This window comes from Balaenoptera physalus (assembly GCF_965194825.1).
Source record: "Balaenoptera physalus genome assembly, chromosome: 4".
NCBI classification, from domain to species: domain Eukaryota; kingdom Metazoa; phylum Chordata; class Mammalia; order Artiodactyla; family Balaenopteridae; genus Balaenoptera; species Balaenoptera physalus.
This window is the reverse complement of record NC_138891.1, coordinates 49,014,733-49,030,574: the sequence shown is the minus strand read 5'-3', so window position 1 is coordinate 49,030,574 and position 15,842 is coordinate 49,014,733. Positions and strand designations below refer to the sequence as shown.

Below are 15,842 nucleotides of genomic sequence, written 5' to 3'. Positions count from 1 at the left end.
AGGCAACCTGGAAGACCCTTACTCCCTTTCAGTCAGCTTGAACAAGCCCTGCAGACCCTTTGAAGATGACAATGCAGGGAGGAACATGTAATACACGAGAGCCAAGGACAACCTCCCACCCCAGTCCCTGCCTTTGTAAGTGGACCCAACAGTATGACAGCTTCCTTACAAACCTATTATCTCCCCCTGATTTTATTTATCTATTTATTTATTTATTGGCTGTTCCACACGGCATGTGGGATCTTAGTTCCCTAACTTGGGATTGAACCCGCGCCCCCTGCAGTGGAAGCGTGGAGTCCTAACCGCTGTACTGCCAGGGAAGTCCCTCTCTCCTGATTTTAAACAAGATTGCTTTGGATCACTTCAAAGGCAAAAAGTTCACTTGCCATTAGTTATGATAATTGTATTTGTTATATGTTCAGTTTTGCTGTGTATTGAAGAGAAAAAAAAAATGCTGTGATAATTTCCCCTAAATAATACAGTAACATGTGCTCAATTCAGAATGTATAATATGAGAAAAATGAATAAAGAATAAAAATGGATGATTCACATTTATATATTCATTTAATAAAATACTTATTGAGTAACTTCTATATGTCCCGATTGTTCTAGGAGTTTGGGGATACTTTGGTGAAAAAAATGAATAGCTATCCTCCCCTTGTTGGAGTTTAGCTTCTAGCAGGAAGGGCAGGCAATAAATATTAGGCATAATAATAATAATTAGAGTATATGGTAAGCACTTTGGAAAAATGCAAAAGTTCAAGGAGACTTGGCAAGTTGCAATTTTAAGTAGGTTGGTACTGACAAGATTCAGTGAAAAGGTAAAATACAAGTTTTTGAGACAATGAGAGAGCCATGGAGATGCATTGGGAGAAGCATTCCATGAGTCCATAAACCAGAGAGAGCCATTACTAACATCTTGGAATACCTTTTTCCAAATTTTATATGCACCTACACACACATATATATCTATACATGTTACTTATCATTGGAATTACGCTGCACATAAATTTTTATCGATTTATAAAGAAATTGTTTAGAAATTTGAGAAAGGACCACACTGATGGCCATATTTAAATTTTCCAAAGATTTTTCTATGGTTTCTCTTGTATTTGTTTGAATAGTCTGTCTTTAGATATAAAGAAATGATTCTTTAACTCTGGAAGCTAGCAGCCCTTACTTGATTAGCTCAGCTCAAGGAAGTGATTGGCCAGCTCTCATCTCCTTAGGATAAGATTCTCTGCAATGTGATCTTTCTTCCCTTGCTCAAGCCAGTAAGGGGACAGCTAACATCAGAGGCTAAGAAAACAAGGTTACATGACTTTATTGCCCCATGTCTCAGTTTCCTCACCTGCAAATAGGGGATTAATAAAGTTTACTGCTCTCCTGAGGACTCTGGTGGATTAACTAATTAATGATGGTATGGTGCTAAACAAAAGCTGAGCATTGTTATTAGAGAAGAAAGAAAATTTATAGTCAGACAGTACCTTTCTGTCATCTGTTGCCTTGGTAACCAGATCTGCAGGTGCAACTGCCGTTTTTGGCGCTGCATCCCAGGGTGTCCTCCTCCACACACTGACATTCTGAAGTGCAGCCAGCTCCATGGGCTCCCTTGGGACGGTCTGCAAGCAGATTGAGGCAACCCGGTCACCTGAAAACCATGCTTTGTTTCTTTCGCATTGTTAGTGCACAGGCATGTAGTTCTGTGGGGCCCGATTATGGGGAAAACAAGGGGATCATCCTGACTGCCAAAAAATTAGGGAAACAAATGTCTTTCAAATCAGGCAATTCATTTGCTTTTTGGCAACTGGATGTGAACAGTGAAGCCTGAACTACTTAAAAGGCTTTAGTGCTTCCGGGAGAGAAATCGCTTCTCAATGCGCGCCATTGGTGCCTGTATTTAATATTCTCCAAGGACTGCTAAGGCCTGCCAGGCCCCATATTCATCCTGCCGCAGCACGGCGATGATGGACAAGCATTGATGGGAAAGCTTGCCATTGTTTTCATTCCCTTTCATTATACGGTAATCTGAAGTAATTTTACATCGTGTAGATGACACAAAACTTTCATCCTGACAGCAGCATTATCTTGGCCATGTCTTTGGCAAATGGTGCCCGCCTTTCCTTCATTATTTTCCCCATGACTTTGAGTTTTAGGGATGCTAGTCAGCACAGGAATTCTAATTTGAGAAAGTCCCACCTTTGCATTCAGGAAAACATACCGCACCTTAGTTCTCTCTTTGAGGAGTTATAGTAATTCAATTCCCTTTCCAAAATATAAGTCTGACAATTTTTTCTCTTACAAGTGTCTACAGGACTCAAATAAAAGATCCTTCAAGTGCCCTCCAGGATCAAAATAATTATATTATATACCTATATAGGCTTTGCTGTGGACAGGTGCTTGGAGAGAACAAAAATAAACCACTTGACTTTCTGATGGATGGAAATTATTAGCATCTGCTAATATTTGCTATTATTAGCAGAGCTAATTTGAAGTGGTGGTTACAATGCCACCATGGAGGGTGGTCTTTGTCTCAATTGCCAGGGACAGAGTTACCCCTTAAAGCAGAACAGAATTATTAACAGGGCTCCTTTTCACTGTTAATAGTATCCTATTTGGATGATAAATTATATGATACCTCTGTCATCCTTCCTGCCTCTTCTTAGTGTTGAGTCCTTCCCCAGACCCACCAAGCCCCCAGCGTCTCTCAGAGCTGTTGTCTTCCTTGATGTGGACCTCGTGCTCATTCTAGAGCACTCACCTCCTTAGATTGGCTTCCATGCCCTACTTATTCTTCCTGGTTCAGCTTGTAGAACAGTGGTTCAGGGGACAACTCAGACACCACGGAATACTTAAATGCGACAATTGGGTACATTAAGAACTTAGAACTGGAGAGATATACTTACAAAAAAAGAAAAAGTGGAAGAAGTAACTTTTTTAGCAATCTAGTGTCTTCTCAGGATTTGCTATGCATTGAAATGTATCCTCCAAAATGCATATGTGGAAGTACTTACCTCCAGTACCTCAGAATGTGACCTCATTTGGAAATTGTGTCTTTGCTGATATAATTACTTAAGATGTGGTCATACTGAAGTGGGATGGGCTTATAATCCAATATGACTGGTATCCTTATACATAGGAGAAATTTGGACACAGAGGCACTCACACAGGGAGAATGCCATGAGGATGCTGGAGTTCTGCTGTCACAAGCCAAAGAACTATAGGAAGCTAGGGAAGAGGCCTGGAACCGACCCTTCCCTAGCACCTGCAGGGGGAGCATGATCTGCCAACACCTTGATCCCAGACTACCAGCCTCCAGAACTGCGAGGCAATGCATTTCTGTTGTTTAAGGCACTCAATTTGTGGTACTTTATTGCGACAGCTCTAGAAAACTAATATAGGGTTGCAAAATTCAAGCTTCTTAGGGCCAGGCAAGTGGCATTAATAAATGAAGCCTCAAGTCTGAACAATAAGAGTCCTGAAGAACTGGAATGTGTATGATTTTCTAAAGAGGGTCACATTCCAAATGCTAACCAACATTGCCACCACCACCATCTGCTTTTTAAATTTTTGAGCAGATAAATTATGACTTAAATGTTTTTGCCAAAACATCTGGTATTAGCTTATAAAATATTCAAAAGTTATTACTAAAAAATGGGGAGTGTCTTGTTACCCTAGAAGAACAATAACAGAAGTGATGCTATCTTTGTTTCTAGGTGAGTTTTCTTCCCTTGGCATGTTCCAGGAAGTATCTGATGCTCTGGAACATACCATTGGCCTCTCCATTTTCTCATTTACCCATGTCTTCTCCCCTTCTCTTCCCTTTTGCTTGTCCAAGCCTTTCCTCATGACTCAGGCTCCGTTTTCTATGATGCCTTCACTGGCTCTGTTATTGGAGAATTCACAATTTACTCTCTGTTTTTAAGGAGCATGCCTTTTCTTAAGTAGATAAGGTCCATGGACATTCAACTAAAAATACAATATAAGACTCTAGAAGGTCTCTGTTATTAAAAAAGGGTCATGGTATTACTGAGGTTCACTCAGGAAGGATTTTCAGAGGCAGGCATATGGAATAGGTGGTGGAGCGAGGTACAGACTGTTTCAGGCCCACAGGTACTTGCACACAGCTTCAAGATGGGATGGTCGGTAGGCGTCCAGAGCTGTCCCACTGGGAGACAACTTAAAAGTTACCGATGAGCTGAAACATTTATTGGTGATTGTGTTTTCTTACATCTTTTGCAGAATGTGATTGCTGGCCAAAACGCAAAATGAATAATACGTTTTAGACATTTTAGGGAATGATATTGTTTTGCACTAGAACCCAGAAATAAAAGACACTTGTACTGGGCCTTCGATATTCAACTTTCACAAAGTGTGGAATGTCCACTTAAATGAACTATTAACAACCCTCTCTCAATAATCAAGGTAAGCCTAACTAGGAAAAAAATGGAAAGACTCCAGAAATATTTTTCTTTCATTCATCAAAATATAGATTCTATAACGTAAGGAGGCTAAATAAAGATTAGAGCATAAATCGTCATATATATATATGATATGACCATATAAAATATGTTATACTTTTTACTCTGTTCTTTTGTCTAATATGAACAAAGAAGAACAGAGATGTGTTGCTTACCACCCAGTTCTACAACAGTTAAATCCTAACCCACTGCAGAATAGTGTACCCTGAGGGGAATCCAGGATGAAAAACAGGAAGAGGCACTCTGTGCTTTGGATAAACAGGCACTTAGATGGTTAGATGCATATCTCAGGAAAAATTTCAATGAACCCAGATTCTTTTACCAGCATGTATATATATATATATATATATATATATATATATATATATATATACACACACACATATATATATATTTAGTAGAAAGAGTGTTTATTTTTTTTAATTACCTTAAAATGTCATTTACAGAGGTGCAGATTTACATAACTTGGCAATAACATTTTTAAAATGTATGGGCTATTTCATATTACTGCACTTCCTCTTTAATAATATATAAGGCATTTCATTTTACATAAGTAAAGGATAATGTATAATATCATACAACAGGTGTGGTGCCAGTTAAGTCAACCCTAAAATTAAACGAGATGTGTATGGGAGGATAGAAATAGATATAAATAAACTGGCTTCTCCCCTACCTCTTTGGAGCAGTTTCTTCAGAGCGAACTGAGGGGCTGTCTCCTAGGCTCTAGTCTTCAGCAAGACCCTGAATAAAACTTAAGCTTGCAGCTCTTATGTTGGCTGTCTTCCTTTAAGTTGACACTGAAGTATTTTTAGTATTTTTCTAAGCTTCCTTGCTTACACACAGAGAGAAAATTTCATGCTTGTGACTTACTCAGATGACAAAACCTCCCATAGCGCCCTGGCTCACACATACAGGCACCATACACCCTGTGGCAATGGCCACTGTTGGCACAGTTACATTTGCTTTTGCAACTCTTCCCAAAGAATCGTTTTGGGCATCCTAAAGGGTAGAAAGACAAAGGAAGTGAATATTAACCCACATGCAAACCTCACTAGAGCTGTTGTTACATAAGATAAGGAGCTTGCAAAAGGTAAGACATTTCCAATCTGATTGGACCAAGGCTAGAGAGCTCTTTTAAAAACCACCCCTGTGATTTTATGTCCTCCGCCAAAAATTCTGCAATGACTTGCCATTGCTGTCAGGTTAAAAACTCCAAACATAACAAGACTGATGAGCCCCTGCACTGGCTGACCTCATGTTGCACTAATATCTCCCTGACTTTTGCTCCACCAGCTGACCTTCCTTAGGTGCCTCTAATGTACCTCACTCTTTCCCATTTCACAGCTGGGCAACACGTGGCTCACTCTCTCATCCCCTGTCTCATGTCTCCTCCTTTTGCAGGCTTCTGCTTAAGGGTCACTTCTCTAGAAGTCGTTCCCTGGCTCACACAGTCTGTATGGTTCTCATGGTCTGACCTCCAAGCACACATTAATATTTAATTTGAAATACCTACCAACATTTGTAACTGATGTCTGCTTTGAACAAGACTGTAAGTTCCACGAAGAAGGACCAGGAGCTTTTTTATTTTTGTTTTGTTACCATATCATAAAACCTGGCACAGTGCCTCACAAGCACTTAATATATATATTTTGAATAAATGAATAAATAGCGTTCGGGGGATAAACAACTAGAGGTGCCTTCCTGCACCTCTCTGAGAGCAAACTAAACTTGGTTTCCATCTCCCCAATTTCACGACCTGTGAGAATCTAATAAACTCCGATGATTTCTGGCAATCCCTGAAGACTTATATCTTCATTGACTCTCTGCCTTCAACTCCTGGGACTGTACAAGCAGTTTCTTTTTTGTGTTTTACCAACCCATGTAGAAAATGTGGTCTCTTGACTGGTTTCCATGAAAAATCCACACACAGCAATCATTGGATTGGTATTTTGTGAGCTTTTCAACCATCATTTCTCCTCTCTTTTCCTCTCTCTCTCCTCTCCTTTTCTTCTCTGATTTTTATCTCACTTCCTCCCTGATATGCCCAAAGAGCTTCATTTTCTTCATTCTTTTATTATGCAGAGCAAATCAATTCACTTAGGCCGTATGTGTAAACCTCTGCACACAAACTCAACATTTTGCTCAGCAAATGAGAAAGGCTGTCTCTGTATCTGGATTCATCCTGCTTAGATCACAGTTGGTGATTTAAGTATCAGTTATTTTTTTCTGTTACACATTCATCAGTCAAAGCAATTGTGCTCTTGTATATATAGACACAGCCCTTTACTTATTCAGAAAAACCACCTTGAAGAAGAGCTACAATCCTGCAGCCTGTGGAACAAAACCCACATTCACAGAAAGATAGACAAGATGAAAAGGCAGAAGGCTATGTACCAGATGAAGGAAAAAGATAAAACCCCAGAAAAACAACTAAATGAAGTGGAGATAGGCAACCGTCCAGAAAAAGAATTCAGAATAATGATAGTGAAGATGATCCAGGACCTCAGAAAAAGAATGGAGGCAAAGATCGAGAAAATACAAGAAATGTTTAACAAAAACCTAGAAGATTTAAAGAACAAACACTTAGATGAATTAAAGAACAAACAAACAGAGATGAACAATACAATAACTGAAATGAAAAATACACTAGAAGGAATCAATAGCAGAATAACTGAGGCAGAAGAATGGATAAGTGACCTGGAAGACAGAATGTTGGAATTTACTGGTGAGGAACAGAATAAAGAGAAAAGAATGAAAAGAAATGAAGACAGCCTAAGAGACCTCAGGAACAACATTAAACACAAAAACATTCGCATTATAGGGATCCCAGAAGGAGAAGAGAGAGAGAAAGGACCTGAGAAAATATTTGAAGAACTTATAGTCAAAAACTTCCCTAACATGGGAGAGGAAATAGCCACCCAAGTCTAGGAAGCGCAGAGAGTCTCATACAGGATAAACCCAAGGAGAAACATGCCGAGACACACAGTAATCTAACTGGCAAAAATTAAAGACAAAGAAAAATTATTGAAAGCAGCAAGGGAAAAATGACAAATAACATACAAGGGAACTCCCATAAGGTTAACAGCTGATTTCTCAGCAGAAATGCTACAAGCCAGAAGGGAATGGCATGATATGCTTAAAGTGATGAAAGGGAAGAACCTACAACCAAGATTACTCTATCCAGCAAGGATCTCATTCAGATTCGATGGAGAAATCAAAAGCTTTACAGACAAGCAAAAGCTAGGAGAATTCAGCACCACCAAACCAGCTCTACAACAAATGCTAAAGGAACTTCTCTAAGTGGGAAACACAAGAGAAGAAAAGGACCTACAAAAACAAACCCTCCAAAATTAAGAAAATGGTCATAGGAACATACATATTGATAATTACCTTAAACGTGAATGGATTAAATGCTCCAACCAAAAGACACAGGCTTGCTGAATGGATAGAAAAACAAGACCCATATATATGCTGTCTACAGGAGACCCACTTCAGACACATACAGACTGAAAGTGAGGGGATGGAAAAAGATATTCCATGCAAATGGAAATCAAAAGAAACCTGGAGTAGCAATACTCATATCAGATAAAATAGACTTTAAAATAAAGAATGTTACAAGAGACAAGGAAGGACACTACATAATGATCAGGGGATCAATCCAAGAAGAAGATATAACAATTATAAATATATATGCACCCAACATAGGAGCACCTCAATATATAAGGCAACTGCTAACAGCTATAAAAGAGGAAATTGACAGTAACACAATAATAGTGGGGGACTTTAACACCTCACTTACACCAATGGACAGATCATCCAAACAGAAAATTAATAAGGTAACACAAGCTTTAAATGACACAATAGACCAGGTAGATTTAATTGATATTTATAGGACATTCCATTCAAAAACAGCAGATTACACTTTCTTCTCAAGCGCACACAGAACATTCTCCAGGATAGATCACATCTTGGGTAACAAACCAAGTCTCAGTAAATTTAAGAAAATTGAAATCATATCAAGCATCTTTTCTGACGACAACAATATGAGATTAAAAATCAATTACAGGGAAAAAAGCATAAAAAGCACAAACACATGGAGGCTAAACAATACGTTACTAAATAACCAAGAGATCACTGAAGAAATCAAAGAGGAAGTCAAAAAATACCTAGAAACTAATGACAACGAAAACACGATGACCCAAAACCTATGGGATGCAGCAAAAGCAGTTCTAAGAGGGAATTTTATAGCAATACAAGCCTACCTCAAGAAACAAGAAAAATCTCAAATAAACAATCTAACCTTACACCTAAAGGAACTAGAGAAAGAAGAACAAACAAAACCCAAAGTTAGCAGAAGGAAAGAAATCATAAAGATCAGAGCAGAAATAAATGAAATAGAAACAAAGAAAACAATAGCAAAGATCAATAAAACTAAAAGCTGGTTCTTTGAGAAGATAAACAAAATTGATAACCCTTTAGCCAGACTCATCAAGATAAAGAGGGAGAGGGCTCAAATCAATAAAATTAGAAATGAAAAAGGAGAAGTTACAACAGACACCACAGAAATACAAAGCATCCTAACAGACTACTACAAGCAACTCTATGCCAATAAAATGGACAACCTGGAAGAAATGGAAAAATTTTTAGAAAGGTATAACCTTCCAAGACTGAACCAGGAAGAAATAAAAAATATGAACAGACCAATCACGAGTAATGAAATTGAAACTGTGATTAAAAATCTCTCAACAAACAAAAGTCCAGGACCAGATGGCTTCACAGCTGAATTCTATCAAACATTTAGAGAGGAGCTAACACCCATCCTTCTCAAACTCTTCCAAAAAATTGCAGAGGAAGGAACACTCCCAAACTCATTCTATGAGGCCACCATCACCCTGATACCAAAACCAGACAAAGATACTACAAAAAAAGAAAATTACAGACCAATATCACTGATGAATATAGATGCAAAAATCCTCAACAAAATACTAGCACACAGAATCCAACAACATATTAAAAGGATCATACACCATGATCAAGTGGGATTTATCCCAGGGATGCAAGGATTCTTCAATATACGCAAATCAATCAATGTGATACACCATATTAACAAATTGAAGAATAAAAACCATATTAAAAAGAAAAAAGAAAAGACCACCTTGAAAAGTAGAGATGCAGCTTTTATTTTGTTTATTTCCTATTAGAAACATCAAGAACTTAAAGAGCTGTCTCATGTGACCAGCCATTCCTACCATCTTCACAGGTTTTCCCATGAACCCCTGAGGGGCACTGGTACTGCCAGCTCAGAGGATCACAGGTGCCTCCGTTCTGACAATCACAGATGCCGTCATACTCTTTCCCACTGGTCTCTAGGGAACGAACTATGAAGAAAATGGAGAAGGTGGACACACAGTGTAATATACTCATTGTGATACAAATGGTCAGAGAATAAAAGCTTGTCTTTCTATTAGAATGGATTCTCAGTAATTAAAATCTCTGTAACTTGCAGACCCAGGAAGAGTCTCTGGCCTGTTCCTAGTTTGAATGGCGTCATCATTGCTGGAAGAATTACTGATACAGCTAGTTAAAATGATGTTGACTGAAGAACTGCTAACAAGGTTTACATGCAAAATTTACCTTGTTCCTTAAACTCTAACCTTCACATTTTCAGAACTACTTAAACATTTTTGCTCTATATATGTTACTAACCTTAGTGAGAAACAAACTGCATCTTCTATTTTGAAAAATGGGAAGAAAATGTAGAAAAAAAAGCCATGGATTTTTAACCGGAAATGAAGGCAACTAAGACTGTCTTGATGGTTCCAAGGTATTCTGCACAAAGACTGACAAAGTCAAGCAAACAACTGTTTTCTTTGGTTTGTTGTTTTGCGGGGGAAGTGCTTAGTGTTCCATTAAAAATAAATAAAGTGGGGGAAATGTCTATGACTTTAAGCTTAACTTGAGTAAATAGAGCTGTTGAGATAAGTTCAGTACCTATTTAAATTGACATTTTATCATAATTGGCTAAATATTGTAAAACTACATTTATATCACCTCCTCCATCTACCCACCCACACCATTCCAGATGTTGCTAATATGGAAACTTGGCTTCTTATTCGCTTTTTTCTTTGCTTTCAAGCCTGAGGTTACTATGAAAAGGAAAGGGGGAAACAAAAGGAGTAAGAGAGAAAGAAACTGGCCACAAATACTGGTTGAGACCTGCATTGTTAATTTACATGTAGTAAGTCTTTGAATTCTTACAGCAACTATAGATGGCACATTTTTTAAAATATATATACCTGGAAAATGAAGCTAGGCAAGTTTAAATAGCTTGAACAGTATGTGGATTATAGCAAGGCATCAATATTGGCATACCAACACTATCATCTGGTAGTCCCCCACTAAAAGAATATGATATCACGGTGCACACGGATTTGCTAAATACTTCATTAACATCAAACAGAGCAATTATCCTGGAGAAGAAAATTTTAAAACAAACATGCGCCAAACCATAGCTGGATGATTTGGAAGAAGTCATGAATCTTCCCTTCCATATAATATACAGTCCATTCATTTGTCATATGAAAATACTCCTATCTTCTCTTTCCACTGGATAGAGTCTCACAATAACAAATGAGACAGTCAATATGAAATCTCTTCAAAAGAAATGGAGTTCTAAAATGTGCTGTTAAAATTAATATGTGGTAATTTTTTAATTGTTTCACTGTAACTACTTGGAGAAATTCCTAAAACATCGAAGTATATGTTTTCATTATAGACCAATAAAGATATTGGGCTAGAAGATCTACTCCATGGGAAAACCAACTTTCCAGATCCCTGCAGAATTTTTTTTTAAATGTCTCTTGCTGCACTTGAAGAGCTGGTACTCTTAGAAATACTAGTGATGAATGATTGGTCACTTCCATTTATTACAGTTTATAGGGATTTTTAAGAAAGTGTTCTTGCTCTCCCTTTTTGTTAAAGAATTACTGAGCACTTTTTTTTTCCAACCTGGATTGTTCTGTTTTAATTTTTGTAGAAGAAAAATGAAAGAAAGACAGGAAATGCAAAGAAGACATAAGTTTCTGCTTTCAGGGACAGACTGCCCTTTTCTGGACCATGTGAACACTTAGAGAATCTCAAGGTTTTCCAAAGCCAAAGAAGGGGTCATGTTATCTTCATTTTATCAGGAAGTTCATTTTCAACATTTCTATATTAATTTTGTGTCAGATGTTTTATTTTGATGCATTTGCAATAGATTTTTAGTTTCATCTCTCATGCTGACATGTTAGGGATCAAGGGTTTGGAAGATGCATATTTACCCAAAAAATTTACAATATAGGGAAAACACTTACTTCCTAATAGTCATGCAATAAGATTTATTTGATCCCAGTTTTATACAGTTGACTATGTCAAGCAGCAGGTCCGTATAGCTGGGAGTCTCAATACAAAGTTTTATCCATTCATGCACAGGTGCTTCCAACTTGGAGAAATGTGAAAAGGATCGGGCCAATAAGCTTCCAGGCTAGTAAGGAAATGGAACAGGAGCATAGCTAACTCTAATTCAACGGAGAGAGGGAGAGAAAGAGAGAGAGAGAAGTAGAGAGAGAGGCTTTAACTCCACCAAAAATATAAATAGCTGTGATTAGACTGGGGCCATCAAATAAAGCTTCGTGCAATAAATGGCAATAGACAAAGATGGCAGTTTAGCAAAAGGCACAAAGCTGAAAAGTGCAAAGCATTAAGTAGTGAGTGGTTTAGCTTGCTGGAAGTGATAAGCTGGTCAAAGAGTTGTGGATAGAAAGAGAAAAGGATTTATGAGGGCCTGATATTAGATGGTTGCCAGTAACTAGATTAGAAGCATAAAGCTTTATGTATCAGGAAATGGGACACTCCTGAAGCTTTCTGAGCAGCAGGGAGACATGATCAGACTGATGCTTCAGGAAGAGCCTCCACACTCTAACTAGTAATTCTGGGGGAACCACTTCGCTATGTTATAATTCAAGTTTTGCATCCATCTCATAATAGAAACAATATTTGTGCTCTTTCTTCCCACACGCAGGGGCTTCAAAAGAAAATCTGCTCATATCATCTTCCAAGCGATTCACAAAGACCAAGAAAACTCTTTTATTAAAAAATTTATGAGGGAAATTTAAAAAGAGAAAAAGGAAATAAAAATAGTCCATATATTCTGTTTTTATTACTTGGCAGTTTTAGTATCTGCAAATACACCTCCATTTAAAATATAAAGGAAAAAATTTATTAGAGGTATTATTTTTCAAATCATTGACATTTTCTCATGAGAGACTTATATAAAAAACTTACAAGTGTCACTGGCTGTATTTACATATTGTTTAAAAGAAAAAGAAGAGAAAACACAAACCAAAAAGAGGCAGCAAACAGTCAAGCAGTTCCATTAACTACACTTCGTAACTCAAATCCTTTCATTTTTTTTTTTCTTCATTGGGAGTAGCTTGCCAGGGCCTAATGATTTATTTAAATGGAGGGACTTTTATAGGCCTAGAATATGAGGATCCTTTATAAACTTTTACGTTCCATGGATAAACAAGAGACAGCACATCAAGTTTCCCAGGGAACACAAAATCTCCCATTTTAATCACATGTTCAGTTTGAAACCTCAGTGCTTCACAGACATTCTTTGTGCACAACAAATAAATTGGTTTCTCACCCACATCAATTGTTAACCTTGTTAAAACATTTTGGGGAGAACATATGTAAAGCGCTCATGACCAACAGTTTACCAGCAGTAAAGGAAAATTCATCACTCTCTTACCAGGGCTCCAAGGAATCACTTACTTTCATTACAAGGAATGTCTCCCCAGCCAGCTGGGAAGAAGCATCCACTCTTTCCTTCCTGGCACCAGCCTCCATTCATGCAGTCCTCACAGCTCAATGTGCAATCGTGTCCGAAGGTATGATCTAAACAGACCAGAATGCAATACCATCTTAGTGGACCCATACTGTCTACGTCACTGAAAATAAAGATGAAACCCTTCATGTTCCAAAAAACAAATAAACATGATCCTTGAGCACATTTCCTAAAGAGTCTCAGAAAAAGACAATAGCAAAGAGATACCTTTTAAAATAGAGCTTGGAAGTAGTCCCTAAAGAATATTTAGGTTATTTAAGAAAGTAAAAAATGAAAAGAAATTACCATTAATTTCTGAACAGAAAAATAATCAATGGTCCTGGCACTTTAGTGTTTTTCCTTCCAGGCTGTTTTATGCAAAGTTTTGTTTTGTTTTTTTCCCAAGTAAGCCTTTTTACTGAGATTTAATATACATGCAGAGAAGTGCACAAAACTCAAGTGTACACTTCATACTTTTTTCTCCCACAGTGTAAACAACCCCATGTAAATGCCTCCCAGATGAAGATATAGATTATTACCAGCACCCCAAAAACTGAAAGGTGACTTGATGATTCTTAATCATTAACCTTACCAATTAAGCTCTATTCTGATTTATATCACCATGGATTATTTTCCCTTATTTTTGAACTTTATATAAATGGAATTGTAAAGTATGTACTCTTTGGTATCAAGCTTCTTTCATTCTATATAATGTTTATGAGACTCATCCATATTGTGTGTTCACTAGTTTATTTTTTATGGCTATATAGTATTCTATTGTATAAATGTACCATAATGTGTTTATCCATTCTATTCTTGAGGGAAATTATCTTAATCTGAATAAGGATGGAGAGACTTTATCTCAGCTGTTTTTTTAAGGCTCACTCCATTTTAAGATTTGCCCCTGTTTCTAGATGGGGTCTTTCAGATGTCCCAGTTGAAAGCCTGTCATGTTTAGCAAGGCTTCTCCACCTTGGCAGATTCTCAACTCCAACTTCTACCTCTCCAGCACCATGCATGATACTGCTGTAACTGTGCTTAGCTCCTTACTCTCTTTGCAGCTGTCGGTAGACTTCCTGTCTTCTCTGTCTGCATAGCCCATACATTAGCAAATGGCTCAAGGAGAAAAGTAGCACAGATTGTCCATCTCACCTGTCTGAGCTTCTCTTCTCTCTAGATCTTGGCCACTCAAGTTCTGACTGTCTTGGTAGCCCTGAACTATTTCTATTCTGACTTTGAGTAGCCAAAGTATCAGGAGTCTAATTCAGTAACATTAAAGCATTTCTATCATTATGCAGATGCATTTATTGATATTATTATCATTGACCATAGCGTATAAACACATCTGCTATTTTACTGAATGTCTTCTAAAGAAATCATTAAGCTTTGATGCTCTTAAAATACAAGGAATAGAGGGAGAACAAAAAGAGCAGCTCTGTCTTACAAAGAAAAGAAAAAGAAGCAGCAGACTGGCTGCAAACTGTTACTTTTGAAAGAGGTTATGCTAATTTATTCTGATCAGAAGTGATTTGATGCTTGAGTTCCGTTGCATGGATATATGAGAAAAACTGCTCACATTTGTAAAGATATTTTTTCTTGGTCCACTTGAGCATATTGAACCATTGATTTTCTGCATTTTAAAATTTAGAAAGGGTCTAGATTTTAAGGCTATTTAAGGTAAATTTTAACTATACAAAAATGACTTCTAGTAGAGTTTAAACTGTTAGAACTAAAAGGTCCCAATCCTTTTCTCCATTACGCTAATTCAAAGCTATTTTTCAGCTCCATTTCACTGTATCACATTTTCAATAGCGCCCACCCCCTTGCACCCCCTCGTCCACACATACCTACATAGCAACCTTTTTTTGTGCTAAAGGGAAGAAAGACAAAAGATGATGAATTTCATAGGGAGCTTTGAAGAAGTAATTTTGGTCCCATTTTTCTTGCTAATATCACGTTAAAACACTTGATGGCATTAAACATTGATAATGAAATTGTCTATGAAAGATTTATGTGAATTATCTAAAAATAGAGAAAAGAGGTGATTTTAATGAGATACATGCTTTTACGCACCAACTCTGTGCAAAGCAGTCAGTTCTCCTCGAATACCTTTCCCCTCTTCCTCCTCATCTTCTTCATCTTCGTGGGTGAGAGGCAGAGAGGTGGCCACATAATGAAGCAGTTGAGGTGGGCTCTTGAATAGAAGACCTGGAAACTTCACAATGTCTAATTCCTCTTCTTCTTCCTTTAACTCATCATCAACTAAAGCTCAGACCGCACAGGGAAAGACCTGGATTCCACACGCTGGTTAAAAGAAGGAAAAACTGAGCAAGGGTTGATGGGAAAAATGAGAGAGTCTGAACTATACAGTCAAGGCAGGGGGCAGCTGAAAGGTAAAACTCTTTGAGAAAGCCATTTCAAACTGCCTATTGTAAATGAAGGTGAGAAGCAGCAAGCACAGAGTTGAAACTGCCGCAGAAAGAACAAAAGGAAAA

At 37.6% G+C, this 15,842-nt stretch overlaps 1 protein-coding gene across 1 annotated transcript in view; it reads right to left on the bottom strand.

The window, feature by feature from the left end:
• Positions 1-15,359, bottom strand: part of LOC309659136 (uncharacterized protein) — a 102,428-nt gene extending 87,069 nt beyond the window's left edge. Inside the window, exons 1-2 of the mRNA XM_082458456.1 lie at positions 13,296-15,359; positions 1,488-1,622 (exon numbers count right to left, since the gene is read on the bottom strand). Of these exons, the coding sequence (XP_082314582.1) occupies positions 1,488-1,622; positions 13,296-13,370 (210 nt within the window). The 5' untranslated portion in view covers positions 13,371-15,359. The remainder of the gene's footprint in view (positions 1-1,487; positions 1,623-13,295) is intronic.
• Positions 15,360-15,842: the final 483 nt, after the last annotated feature.